Source organism: Castor canadensis, chromosome 12 (assembly GCF_047511655.1).
Source record: "Castor canadensis chromosome 12, mCasCan1.hap1v2, whole genome shotgun sequence".
NCBI lineage: Eukaryota > Metazoa > Chordata > Mammalia > Rodentia > Castoridae > Castor > Castor canadensis.
The window spans coordinates 32,145,336-32,157,785 of record NC_133397.1 but is presented as its reverse complement, the minus strand read 5'-3'; the positions used below and the strand labels follow the sequence as shown (position 1 = coordinate 32,157,785).

The window sequence follows — 12,450 nt, the reverse complement described above, 5'->3', positions numbered from 1 at the left end:
GCCAGGTGTTTCTTCTCTGCAGGATTGCTTTTCCCTATTACTCTGAACATGGAGTAATATTTAGTTTCTGGGCCAGGTTCTCTTTTCCATCCATCTTCAGACTTCACGTTCTTCCTGGGTTGTAGCCTGTCCCTGTCTGTGAGAATCTATAGCTAATCTAGCAGCCCACTACTTGACCTAGTCAGAGTTAAGTTACATAAGTTTTCCTAGTGCAGCTTTTTCTTTAAAACATCTCTCTAAAACTGAGCTCCCTCTATCCAAAGCCATTCAAAATTGTGGTCTGCCAAGATCATCACCCTGTCTCTTGCCTTGTAAATTCCTCACCTCCTAACTCCACATGAAGTCCCTTTATTCATTCCCAACTCCTTTTACTTGTCAGCTGATTCTGATCCTGCTGGCTTTTAATCTCTCACTTCCTCCATCTCCTCCACTTATATTACTTTCGTTTCCACTTTTCCTGCCTTTTTCTACTTCACATCTGTACTCTTTTTTCTCTTTTCAAAACACCTGACTTCTCTCTAGAATATCCTGTCACTTCTCACTTAACAAACCAAATCTTTCAGTTATGTAAGTTCAGGGAAATTTCTGAACAACCGGTGCTATGAGCCATTAGCACCAAATCACTATTGCAATGAGGAGACAGCTCCACAGAAACTAAAACTCAAAACAAACCTTCCTTAATTGAGCAGAACTTTGATTATTGTGTTGCAAGAGCATAATATGTACATTACTTGGGCTACCTTGTAAATTAGAAATGTACTCCAGCTGCATCATCAATTAAACAGCTGTTGTGGGTTAGTCCAAGTATCTAACTACCATTTACAGCATTATCTGTTTGGGGAAATGAAGCTTCCATTCTAAATAAACACAAATGAACTTTGGAATGTAACTTGTTCACACCTGGCAACTATAGACATTATCATCATTTCTCACCCACATGTAAGCTTCATGTGATGCAGGAAGCGGCAATTTTTCTGTGTCAAAGGGCTGGACAGATCCAGAAGAAATGCATTGCTACAAACTAGAGCAAGTCCACTGACTAATCATAATTACAATAAAACATTGATACCCTGACCATTGTCACCTTTTTTGTTCCATCTAATTTTCAAAACCACCCTTAAGATTTTCAGAGCAAATAACTTGGATTTGGGCAAAGAGCTATTTTAGAGACAAGAGAACAGGCTTGAGGCCTCGCTCTGCTATTTATTAGATATGTACTTAGCCAAGTCACTTAATCCCTCTGAGCCTTAGTTTCCCTAACCATAAGGCAACTACTTATTGCAGCAAAAACAACACTGTTCTCCCTATCAGATTTTAAGATCTTTTAATAAGACATAGTGCCAAGACAAGTTAGGGCTAGGGGTAGGGCAGCTAGAAAAATGAGGGTCAGAGTGACAACAGAAATTCAGATAAGAAGGTAAGATATGGCAACCAAAGTAACTGAGCAATGTCTAGACTTAATGCCGGCAAACACCAAGTTAGGAGATAGATTACAGGATGGCCTCACTCATGGTCAGAGCTGGTTAAAAAAATTGAGAGGGTACTATTTGGAATCCCAGTTATGTTGGAGGGCATGGAGGTCTATACCAAGCTCCATTCTTTGAAGAGAGAACTAGAAATACAAATTACTAGTACCTAGATTGGTAACTCCAGGGAAGCCTAGCTCTATGAAATGAGGGGGTCAGAGAATTCTTACATACTTAGGTAATAAACTACAGTGATGCTCAAGTTTGACCAAACCATAATTCAAGACAAAGGATTCTAGTGATCATCCTTAAGTCCCCATGTACTAGCAGCAAAAGAACTTTGGACCTTGATGAAGAGGATGTAAGCATTTAAAGACAAGTTGATCTATCAGATCAGCCGCTGCGCTCCTCCCAGACCAGGTGACTATGTCACCATTTAAAAATGAAGTCAAAGTTGATCTATCAGATCAACTGACTGGGCCCTGTGTGCTTGGCTGCTTGCTCACTCCCAGAACAGGTGACTATGTCACTGCCTCATGGTCACAGGTCTCTTCTTTGATCCTGCCAGTTGCCACTACCACGGCACCAGTGACATGAGAACTGGCAACATAACAGGTGCTCAATGAGTTTGGATGAAGGCATGGAGAGAAGACTGAATAAATGTTCCTTCGTGTGCAAAGGAAAGTTGTGAAACATTAAGGACAGTGTCTCATCCTTTGCAACTTTATTTTTACTCAGTATTGTTTTATTAGCGTATTATCGTTGTACATGGGGATACACTGTGATATTTACATATGTGCTTACAATAAATCTTAATTGGACTCACCCCCTCCATCTTTCTCTTTCAGCCCCCGCCCCCCCTTCTTAGAAAAATTTCAGCAGGTTTCAGTATCCTAGTTTCATACCTGAATATAAAATACTTTCACCATATTCGCCCTCTTTCACATTTCCATATACACATGTATTATATACCTAATTGGTTCATCCTCTCCATTAGTCTCCCTCCTCCCCTAAATAATGAAAACACCTAAACAATGAAGGACAGGAATGTAAAAATGGTCATATGGAGTGAAGAGCACTAATGGGAGAGGGAGGGTAAATTAAGAAGGTAAAGGAGAGTGAATATGGTTGATGTACTTTCTATATAAGTATGAACATGGAACAATGAAACCTGCTGAAGTCACCATACTTTGCAATTTAACTAACAGACATCCTTAGTCCTCCACCTTCTGTGCTCTGAGAGATAGAATGCAGCCCTCTGAGTGCAGCTTAAGAGCCATGTAGGAAAAGACAAACACACTTGGAAGAATTCAATGAAAGAGGAGAAGCCGATTGTCAACAACAGATTCAGAGTTCCTATTCCAAGCCAGTCAAAACGAGTAAGCAACCAATGTGTTGTTGGGCAGGGAGAGTTAACCACCTCATTCATACTTTAATACCTATCTGAAATTGATTGGCTTATCAGTCCTGACATATCTCCTTGGCAATGCATTGAAGGAGAGTAACACAGGGTGGAATTCAAGGTGTCACGTTCTTGGCTTCCTGTTAATTACGAGAGGAATGTGGGCTAGACTGGCCAGGTCTGCCCTTGAGCCCTGCAGGATCCAAACCTATATGACCCTCAGTGAGTCCCGCCCTTGGCAAAGAGAGGCTGTGATCCCCCAGCACTCATTCCCAGCAAAGGGCCCTTCACATTTCCTAATTAGGTTATTTTCGGTGTTCACAGGGCCAGTGATGGATGAGATACTGAAGTGTAATCACAACTGATATTATTCATGTCCCAGGAATGTGCAGCCTAGGCTGCCTGCTAGCTCCACAGAAAACAATGGTGTGGCTGACAAGTCACCCTTTTATGCTGCAGATCTGTATTCAAACTTCTTTCTTCTGTTTGATCATGAATGCAGAACAGGTATCTAGAGAGAAGAAACAAACATACAGGTTGTGTGAGACTCATTAAGTCATACACAGACTGGCATGACTTGCCTATTAGAATGTCCAGAAAGAGGGCCAACTGGAGCAGCCTCTGCACCTACTCTAAGATGTTTGGTTGCCTAGAGGCCCAAGTAACCACAGAAAGGCTAATATCTTAATCAGCAGTTGCTGTGCCAGGCATTGTGCTAAAATAAAAGATGAAGATAAACTGCCTCTCCTGTAATGGTTTCAAGCAGGTGAAAAAGCCAGACATAACATGCCAGGAACTAACACAACAGAAGGCAGAGGCAACTCAATACTGTAATGAAGGGATAAACAGAGTCTTAACGACTCATCAAAGGAAGAGATGATTAACTCTGACTAAGGGGTGGAGGGTTCTATGAAGGGGAGTGAGTGTACATTCCAGGAGATAATAAATTGGACACAGCCATGGTCACAGGGCTATAATAGCACAGAGGTGCATAACAGCACAGGACCCCCAGAGCATCTCACAGGGGAGGTGATAATTCTGCTGAGCCATGAAGGATATGGAGGTGGTTGGCCCTCGGATGGAGGGCCTGGGGAAGAGTGCCCTAGAAGGAGAGAGCGGCCCTGTACGTGAAAGAACAGGGCACTTTGGGATAGCACAGTAATTCACAATGTTTGGAGCCTGCGTGCAGTGGATGAGGATGGAGAAGCGGGCAGGGCCAGGCTGACAGAATTTTTTGTAGCCAGCTAAGTATGATGTGTTTTATCCTAATGGTTGTGAGAAGCCACATGAGGTGTCTGATCTATTTGACTTGGTGACTAACTGGACCTGGGGAGAGTGTAGACGAAGGACCCAGTTGGGACTTGATGAGAGTTTCCAAGGTATAATTAAGTATAATTGACAAATAAATGCCTCATGTGCTCTCATAGGTTTTACAAAACAGGAGGAAAAAATGAATAATTTTCCTATTACTCACTAATATTATTTCCCAATAATCACCCTCTCTCTTGTTTCATTATTTGTGAAAAAGTTAGTTCCTGTATTTAATTATTACTTCCTTGAGGGAAGATCAGAGAGATTCATTCTGATTCACCTTTGTGTCATTCACACATTCTAGCACAGGCCTTGCGTGTATATATATCAACCATTCATTCTATACACTTGTGTTGAATAAATAGAAACCACAAAATTTGCATATGTTGGGGAGGGGACATGTTAGGGTAGGTATTTAAACCAAGACAAAGACCTTCACCTCCTTCCTTTGCAGAGTGGTTACTTTCTCTGTCATCCTGCATGTCCACAAGTCACTTAGTGCCAACCAGAGAACTTCAGAGGCTTCAGAGCATCCTGTTCCATATTGTCTTGGAGATGGTCGGCACACAAGTAGATATAATGTCTAGAAGATTCCAAAGTAGATTGCCAGCCATTTGAAAATGATCCAAATTCAGAGTCAGCACTCACCAGGACAGGACGAGTGCCAGTGACAAAGGGAACAAGAGTGTCTTGTCAATGATTCAAGACACCTACTCTCCTGTTTATTGGTGCCTAAGAGTTCAGGTTCCCCAGGATTCTCTAAAGTCTTCCATTTCCAAGTCTGTTCAAGGTCAGCAGTATTTTATGTACTAAACCTATATAAAAACTAGCTGAATTTAATGTTTATTTTTGTCATAGAACTTTCATGTTTTCATTTTTACAATGCAAATCACAATTATTGATATGATCGACCCTTATCATCAGTATGGAAAAAAAATAGAGTTCTATACTTTTATACATATATACATTCTTGTTTCATTTCTGGTTTAATTGTTAACTTCCAGTTTTCTGTTCTTTGTTTATTGTTTATTAAGATTTTGGGGTCTTTATTTATGATAAGTTAAATTTTAATCATTTTATTATTTTTAAAAGTTAAATTCTGAAGTCCTGAATTTTAGAACAATGAATCAAAGACAGAAACTAGCTTAATGCAAAATAATTGAGCACCTATGCTCTTCTCAGTACTTTTTTTTTTTTTGAGACAGGGTCTCACCCTATAACCCAGGTTGACCTCAAACTCATCACCCTCCTGCCTCAGTCTCCTAAGTACTGGGATTATAGATGTGTACTATTATCATCAGTTTAAGAAACTTCATTTGAAAATAGTTCAAGTTGCAAAGACAATGCACAGTTCCCATATGTGCGTGCCCACTCGCATTTATTAACATCTTATGCTAATATTGTACATGTGTAACAATTAATTAACCAATATTGAAATGTTATTTTTCATTCAAGTCCATACTTTACTCAGATTTCCTTAGTCTTTGCCTAATTCTTTTTGTGTCAAGATCCCACCCAGCAAACCACATCACATCTATTTGTCATGCCTCCTTAGGCTCATGTTTGCTATGACATTTTCTGGTTTTTGATGACCTTTACAGTCTTGAATAGTATTGGTCAGATATTTTGTAAAATTGCCCTCAATCAGAAATTGCCTGATGTTTTCCTCATTGTTAGATTAAGGTCATGGATGGGAGAGATTAAGATCATAGAAGTGTGCCATTCTTGTCACATCTATATCAAGGCTACATTTTAGCAATATAATTTGTGACTATTGATCTTGACCTTAACTATCTGTCTGAGGCATGTTTATTAGTTTTCTCCACTGAAACTCCCCCCTCATTTTCATACTGTACTCTGAAAAAAAGTCCCATTGTGTAGACCACAATTAAGGAGCAGAGATTTATATTCCATCCCTTTGATGGCAAAATATCTACAGAATGATTTGAAATTCTTCTGCCTGGGAAATTTATCTATTGTTGCCCATTTACCTACTTAACCATTTATTATTATCAGTATGGATTCATGGATTTTTATGTTCTAGGTTGTAACTCAATTCTATTTTATTGCTCAAATTGTTCTAGTTTCTGCCATTGAGAACACTTTCAATTGACTCCTACGTTCTTTTCACATATCCTGTCACTAAGGGTTTACTGAACCCTTCTTACTTTGGAACTTACATCTGGAACTACAAGATGCCCCAGACTCATCTTGTGTATCTCCCCTCCACACACAAACACACACACACACACACACACACACACACACACACACACACACACATACACACACACACACATATCCCACCCCATCAGCTATTCCTCCAAGGATCCTTGGCTTTCTTACTGTAGAATGGTATTAGATACCAAGATCTGTATGTACTCTTTGCTCCTGGGGTGTTGTTGCTCGTAGGCTCTCTTAGCTGACAGAAAACTAACACGAATGTATCTGTATTAACCCATGTGTATACATATAGGTCTATAAATATTTCTATATGTAATGATCTGTACTTACATGATGCTAAATATAAGCTGATACTATGCTCCAACTGCAACCCAGTTCCACATAGATAATTCTAGTCCTCTCCCCTTGCTCCTCTGTAGGCTCTCCCTCCTACAGCCATGAACCTGGTTCCTAATGTCAGCCATCCATTTTCTTAATTGTCCAATTCCAACATACTATATAGTAAGTACTTCCATAATTGTTAACCCTTATTTTTGAAGAAAATAACTTGATAAACTAGACTGCCTTTAATCTTACAGATTCCATTCCTTTCAAAATTTTCTACTACTCACTCTTCAGTGAGGTTGTTCATGTATTTGTAATATGGTTGGATTCTTTTATTATATTTTACTTTCCATGCAGAGATCCTCCAGTATCCTAAGTGATTTTTAAAGTTCTATCTCTATTCTGTAAAGACTTCTGGATTTTGACAAGTGCATAGTGTCATGCTTCTCCTTTACTGTGATATCACAATGAATAGCTTCACCACTCTAAAAAAAAATACCCAATGATTGACTTATTCAACTCTTCCCTTCACTAAGAGTCCCTGGAAACCACTGATCTATTTAGCATCTCCATAAAAATTTTGCCTTTTTCAGGATGTCATATAAATGGAGTTATACAGGATGTGGCCTTTTAAAAGTGGCTTCTTTCACTTAGCAGCATGCACTTAAGATTCATATAAGTCTTTTTGTGATTTGTTTTTGTTGTTGCTTTGAGACAAGATCCTGTTGTGTAACCCAGGCTGGCCTCAAACTCAAAGTCCTCCTGCCTCAACCTCTGAGTCCTGGGATTACTGGAGGTGGGCCACCACCAGCACTCTTATTTGATCGCTCATTCTACTGTATGATGTAGAACAGTTTGTTGAGCCAGTCACCTACTGAAGTTTGCTTCTAAAGTGACTGTTACCATTTTGAAGTCATACCGGCAATGAACGAGTTTCTATAGTTCCACAAAGTTCTGTTGATTCTTGCTAGCAAATGATTTTGTTATTTTTTTATTTTAGTCATTCTAACATGTTTGCAATAACATCTCATTGTTTGAACACCTTTTAAAAACAAAAGAAGTTTTTCAAGAGTAGGGGTAAAAGTAAAAACTAAACAGGAGATCTGAGTGATTGACACAAACCACTGAGGACAGTGTGAGTAACTCAGGTTATGGAAGAGGAGCTTCTCCTTGGGGCCCTTATAGAAATGGGATGTAGAAATCATCAACCATTGGACTGTAGCTTTTCACTCTCAAACAAGAGCATGAAAAAGATAGGTGAACTTATATTTTACACAAAAATTAAAGGGAAAGAGAGAACTATGCACAAAGTAACGTCTCAGAACACAAGAGAATATAAAACATGCTCAATGAGGGCAGAGGACTGTCACCTGAGTAAGGGGAACAATCCTAAAAATTCTGATAGCACCTTTTCCTAAGGATACCTAGGATTTGTTTTAATCAAACATAGTGAGGCACACAGACACTTTAGATGGTATAAAAGAAGAAGGTTTTATACTTACAGACTCCTACAAACAGGAGGCAGGATATGCCACATAGGACCACATGAAGAAGCACCAGAGTTAGGAAGAAGAAATAGAGTAAGGGAGAAATGTGTGCAAGAGCCTTTATTGTGGTTTTCACGGGAAAGGTAAGGGAAGTCAGATAGGCAGGTTTAGGGTTGGCTTGTCTGAATACTTTCAACAGGGTCTGGGGTAGAGGGGCTACCGCTAGTCCTCTGGTATCTGGACCTAGCCTGGAGTGAATAAGGCAGGAGGCAGTGTACAAGTGGGAGCCTGATAAAGGTGGTGGGTGAGGTGTGGATTTGGATTGGTTGGTTGGCATATGAAAGGCAAGTTTTCTGTTATGTCTGGAATTGTGCTAAACCTGGGAGGGGCAGTCCCTTCCAAGATCAGCAAGGCCCCAAGATGTTAGAGCATCAGAATAAAAAGGCACGCTTAATATGCTCCTTGCACAGATTTTATTGTTGGGTCTGCTTTCACTGGACTTGCCTGAGGCTTCTTGACCTTCCTGCTTCCTGAGATAGGAGTGGATAATTCTCCCAGATGCTCAGGGCAACATTTCCTCCTGGTAAGGTGTGGTTTATTGTGGTATTGATGGTTCCCACACACTCCTTTTGTACTTAAGCTTTGCAAAGCATGTCAATGCACCTGTTGCATGCACCTTGTGACCCCTTGGGGGTGGAGGATTTGTCCTGTACTTTTACTGCCACTTAACATTTTTCAAATCTTTCTACTTGCCAGAGAATATAAATATTTACTGATCCCTTATCCATACATCATCCTGTGTTTTGTTCTGTTTCTCTGTTTCTTTTCTCAGCTTTAGGCGCTATCCTTTCTCCTAGGCAGTTCCTGATCTTTCATTCATCCAACATATATTTGTTGCATAGACTTTGCAACAGGAACTGTGCCAGATCCCCAGAGACACAGTTGAACAAGGCTGTCCATATGTGGTAGGAAAAAATAGATATGTACATACATTTTGAGTTTGGTAATGTGACTTTTCTGTCCTTCATTCATCAAAGCAAAGGTGTCAACATTTGCTTTGCCTACATTTTGCCTACCCAACATGAACAAAATGACCGAAAGTAAGGATGACATGAGATAAATGTAAAATAAGGTTTTTTAAAAAAAGGCTACATAAACATCAAGTTGTACATACATCTATATTTGAAGGTCTTTCCACAAATTAATTTGGTGTTGGCCTGAATTCAAGAACTAATATAAAATGCCAAAATATCCTGGGATTTGGTGGTTACAGTGAGTGACTCTGGCCAGTTTAGAACTACATGTTAGGCCTGTAGTCTGCATACTAACATAGTCTCATATGTGTCATTTCCTGCTGCATTTGATTAGGTGAAACTAAAAACTCCTCACCAAGAAGTGACTTCAACTTCTTTATTTACAAGGAAATCACTGGTTAGAAAATTTCTTAGCTTTTGGCAACTAGTCAAACAAACTCATTAGCACAGCCTAACATATCTCTCCCATGGGTGAAATTCTAATTGTAGCAAAGAGAGGATATTCAAGCTCTAAGGAGAGTATATCTAAAATGTTTTAACTAGGCTGGGGGTGAGGCTCAAGGGTAGAGCATGTGCCTAGCACACTCAAGGCCCTGGGTTCCATCCCCAGCACCGACAAATGAAAGAAAGAAGTTTTAACCTTCCAGTTTCTTTTACATTGTTTCTTAAACCTAACTTAGGGGGCTAATCGAGAACATATATGCTTGAGTTCAGCCCGAATGTGGCATTTTGAAGAAAAACCCCAGCTGAGCGCACACACGAGTATGTTTCAGCTTTGCCAGAAGAAAAATAGTTATGCATTATACATGGACTATAAAGACATTTTTGGTAAGCCTTACTTTAAAATGTCTGAATTTTAGAACATAAAATATTCCATGTGTTTTGTATTTCTTGTGCAGTTAGACTAAGGAGAAGTGATTGAAATTTCAGTCTCAGCATCCATGCAGTATATCCCAGGAATGTTTAATACAATATTATTTTGTAGCTATAGAGTTTATAAACATGGCTTTTATACTTGTTGCTGATTGTAGTTAAGGGATAAAATAAATATATAGTAAATATAAGTAAATAATAAGTATTGAGTACGTACCATGTGTTTTAGGCACAGGAGATACAAGGTCTCATAAAGTCCATACATTACAGAAAACAGGTTACAAGTGAGTCTGTAAATAAATACAATGTCATGTCAAGTCATGAAGAAATTAATCTTCCTGCTATATTCAGGGAAAGGGAATTTGGGTGGGGCTGCTATTTTCAGGAAGGGAAGTATCAGATAAAGACCTCAATGAATGGAGAAGAGAGTCTTTGGTGACTTGGGGAAGAAGTGTCCCAGACGGATGAGTGCCAGACTGCAGGAGTGAGCTGTGGAACAGTCTGAAGGCTGATATGGCTAAGGCTCAGTGAGAAAGGGCAGGTGATGAGACACGAGGTCTCACATGAAGCCCATGTCACAGGGTTCTTGTGCCCCCCCTACCACCTGCCCCAAGTGGACTTAACCCAGGTCTACCTTTTGGCTTCATTTTTTGGAGGTTCAAGAGATACTAAGGAATTGCAAGGACAGCCTGCTGCAAAAAACTACCATCTCCTCACTCGGCTTTGTATTAACACATATAAAAACAGATACCAGATGATTTCCCTTCCTGGTTTTCCTATGCATTCCACCTGCCTGAAATGCCCTTCATTACTTGTCTCCCCATCCAACTGCACCATATCTTAAGGCTCAATTTAAACTCTGCTTCCTCTAAGAATCCTCCCTGGCCAATGATGCTGAGTGTCTCTCCTGGTTTTGTGACTGGAGGTCTGAGGACTTCCTTGCCATCAATAGACTGTTCTTTAGGGGCACCCTAAAGTAGTATATGAGAGACCTTGTGTATAATCCTCTATGCTTTCCCAAGAAGGGGGTTCATGTACAAATTTAAAATGAATTTGTGGCTCAAAAGGTGGAGAAGGCAGTGCTTCTTGAACATAAAATGTGCTCACAAACCATCTGCATGTCATTTAAATAAAGATTCCAATAAAGGAGATCTGGGGCGGGCTTGGTGACAAGAGGCAAGAGGATAGTCAGCACTTGCTTGTGTACAGTGGCATGTTACTCTCTGCTCCTGGAGTAGATTGGACTCTGGACAGCAAGGACACTGCAACACTCTTTGACTCTTCTCCTATGCAAAGGGATTGATAAAAAATACTCACTCTTGTAAACCTGACACGTGTTATATAGCTACTTGTCTCAATTAGACTTCTAAGGTTACCACCAAATTTTCAAAACTCTAACCTTTCCTAAATTCACAGCCGAACCTAAAAATCCCTAAAATCTTCCTGAAGCAAAGCTCTCCTCTCTGCTTCAGTTAGGAGTACTCACAAACATATTGAAACCTAACTCATTAGATCTAAAAGCCATCATAGTTAGCATAGGAAATGCACTCATTTGGAAGGAAAATTCACTATATGAGGCCATTTTTCCTCTCTGAAGATGTTCAGTACAAATAAACAACATGGGATATCAAAGAAGCCAGGCTAAATCAGACCAGGACCATGAGGCCTTTGAAGGGGTATGTTCTGAGTAAACTGTTTACAGCTCAGAGGAGAAGTCTCATTTTAAAAATGCAGCAAGGGAAAGGAACTCTACAGAAGGTGAGGAATAGCTTAGAAGAATGAAAATGGAGTTTTGTAATAAAATTGCTACCTCCAGCAACCTGTCACTCTGTATTTGCACAAACTATGAAAGAACTTACTTACTTAGTCATGTAGAAATAAAGTGCTTTTAATAGCGGCTAACAATAGAGAAAATTTTTTAAAATACATATAAGAAATATGTGTAAGGAATGTCTTTATGTGTGCAAAAAGAATTTTTTATGTGATATTTTATAAATATATATATATACACACATATTTATACTTTTACCATATGTAATGAAAGCCATGCATAAATATTTTTTAAAAATACCTTTATCTAAGTAGGGCAGTAACATTTGATAGTTTCCAATAAATTCATATATAAAATAAGTATGTATTAGTGCCAAGTGGAACATACATTTGGAAATATGAACCCTAAGTAAAACTCTCAGGAATCTGGAGTGGAACCCAGGTATCTGCCAAAGGATACTTTGGAGTTGTCATTTAGAGAGAAAAACAATGCCGGGTCTCTTATCTTCACGGACTGTTTGGCTTGTCAAATTTCTAGCATCACTTCAGTAGCATTTTGTATTTGACTTCCGACCTCATGGCTATTTGACCAGCCAACG

General features: G+C 39.5%; 1 protein-coding gene across 2 annotated transcripts in view; it reads right to left on the bottom strand.

The window, feature by feature from the left end:
- Positions 1–2,173: 2,173 nt before the first annotated feature.
- The window catches only part of LOC141414792 (uncharacterized), a 12,286-nt gene continuing 2,009 nt past the window's right edge, over positions 2,174–12,450 (bottom strand). The window contains exons 2-4 of one of the 2 annotated variants that reach the window (XM_074049521.1): positions 10,299–10,371; positions 4,619–4,762; positions 2,174–3,379 (exon numbers count right to left, since the gene is read on the bottom strand). In XM_074049521.1, the coding sequence (XP_073905622.1) occupies positions 3,359–3,379; positions 4,619–4,762; positions 10,299–10,371 (238 nt within the window). In that variant the 3' untranslated portion in view covers positions 2,174–3,358. The remainder of the gene's footprint in view (positions 3,380–4,618; positions 4,763–10,298; positions 10,372–12,450) is intronic. The other variant, XM_074049522.1, reaches the window with a different exon arrangement.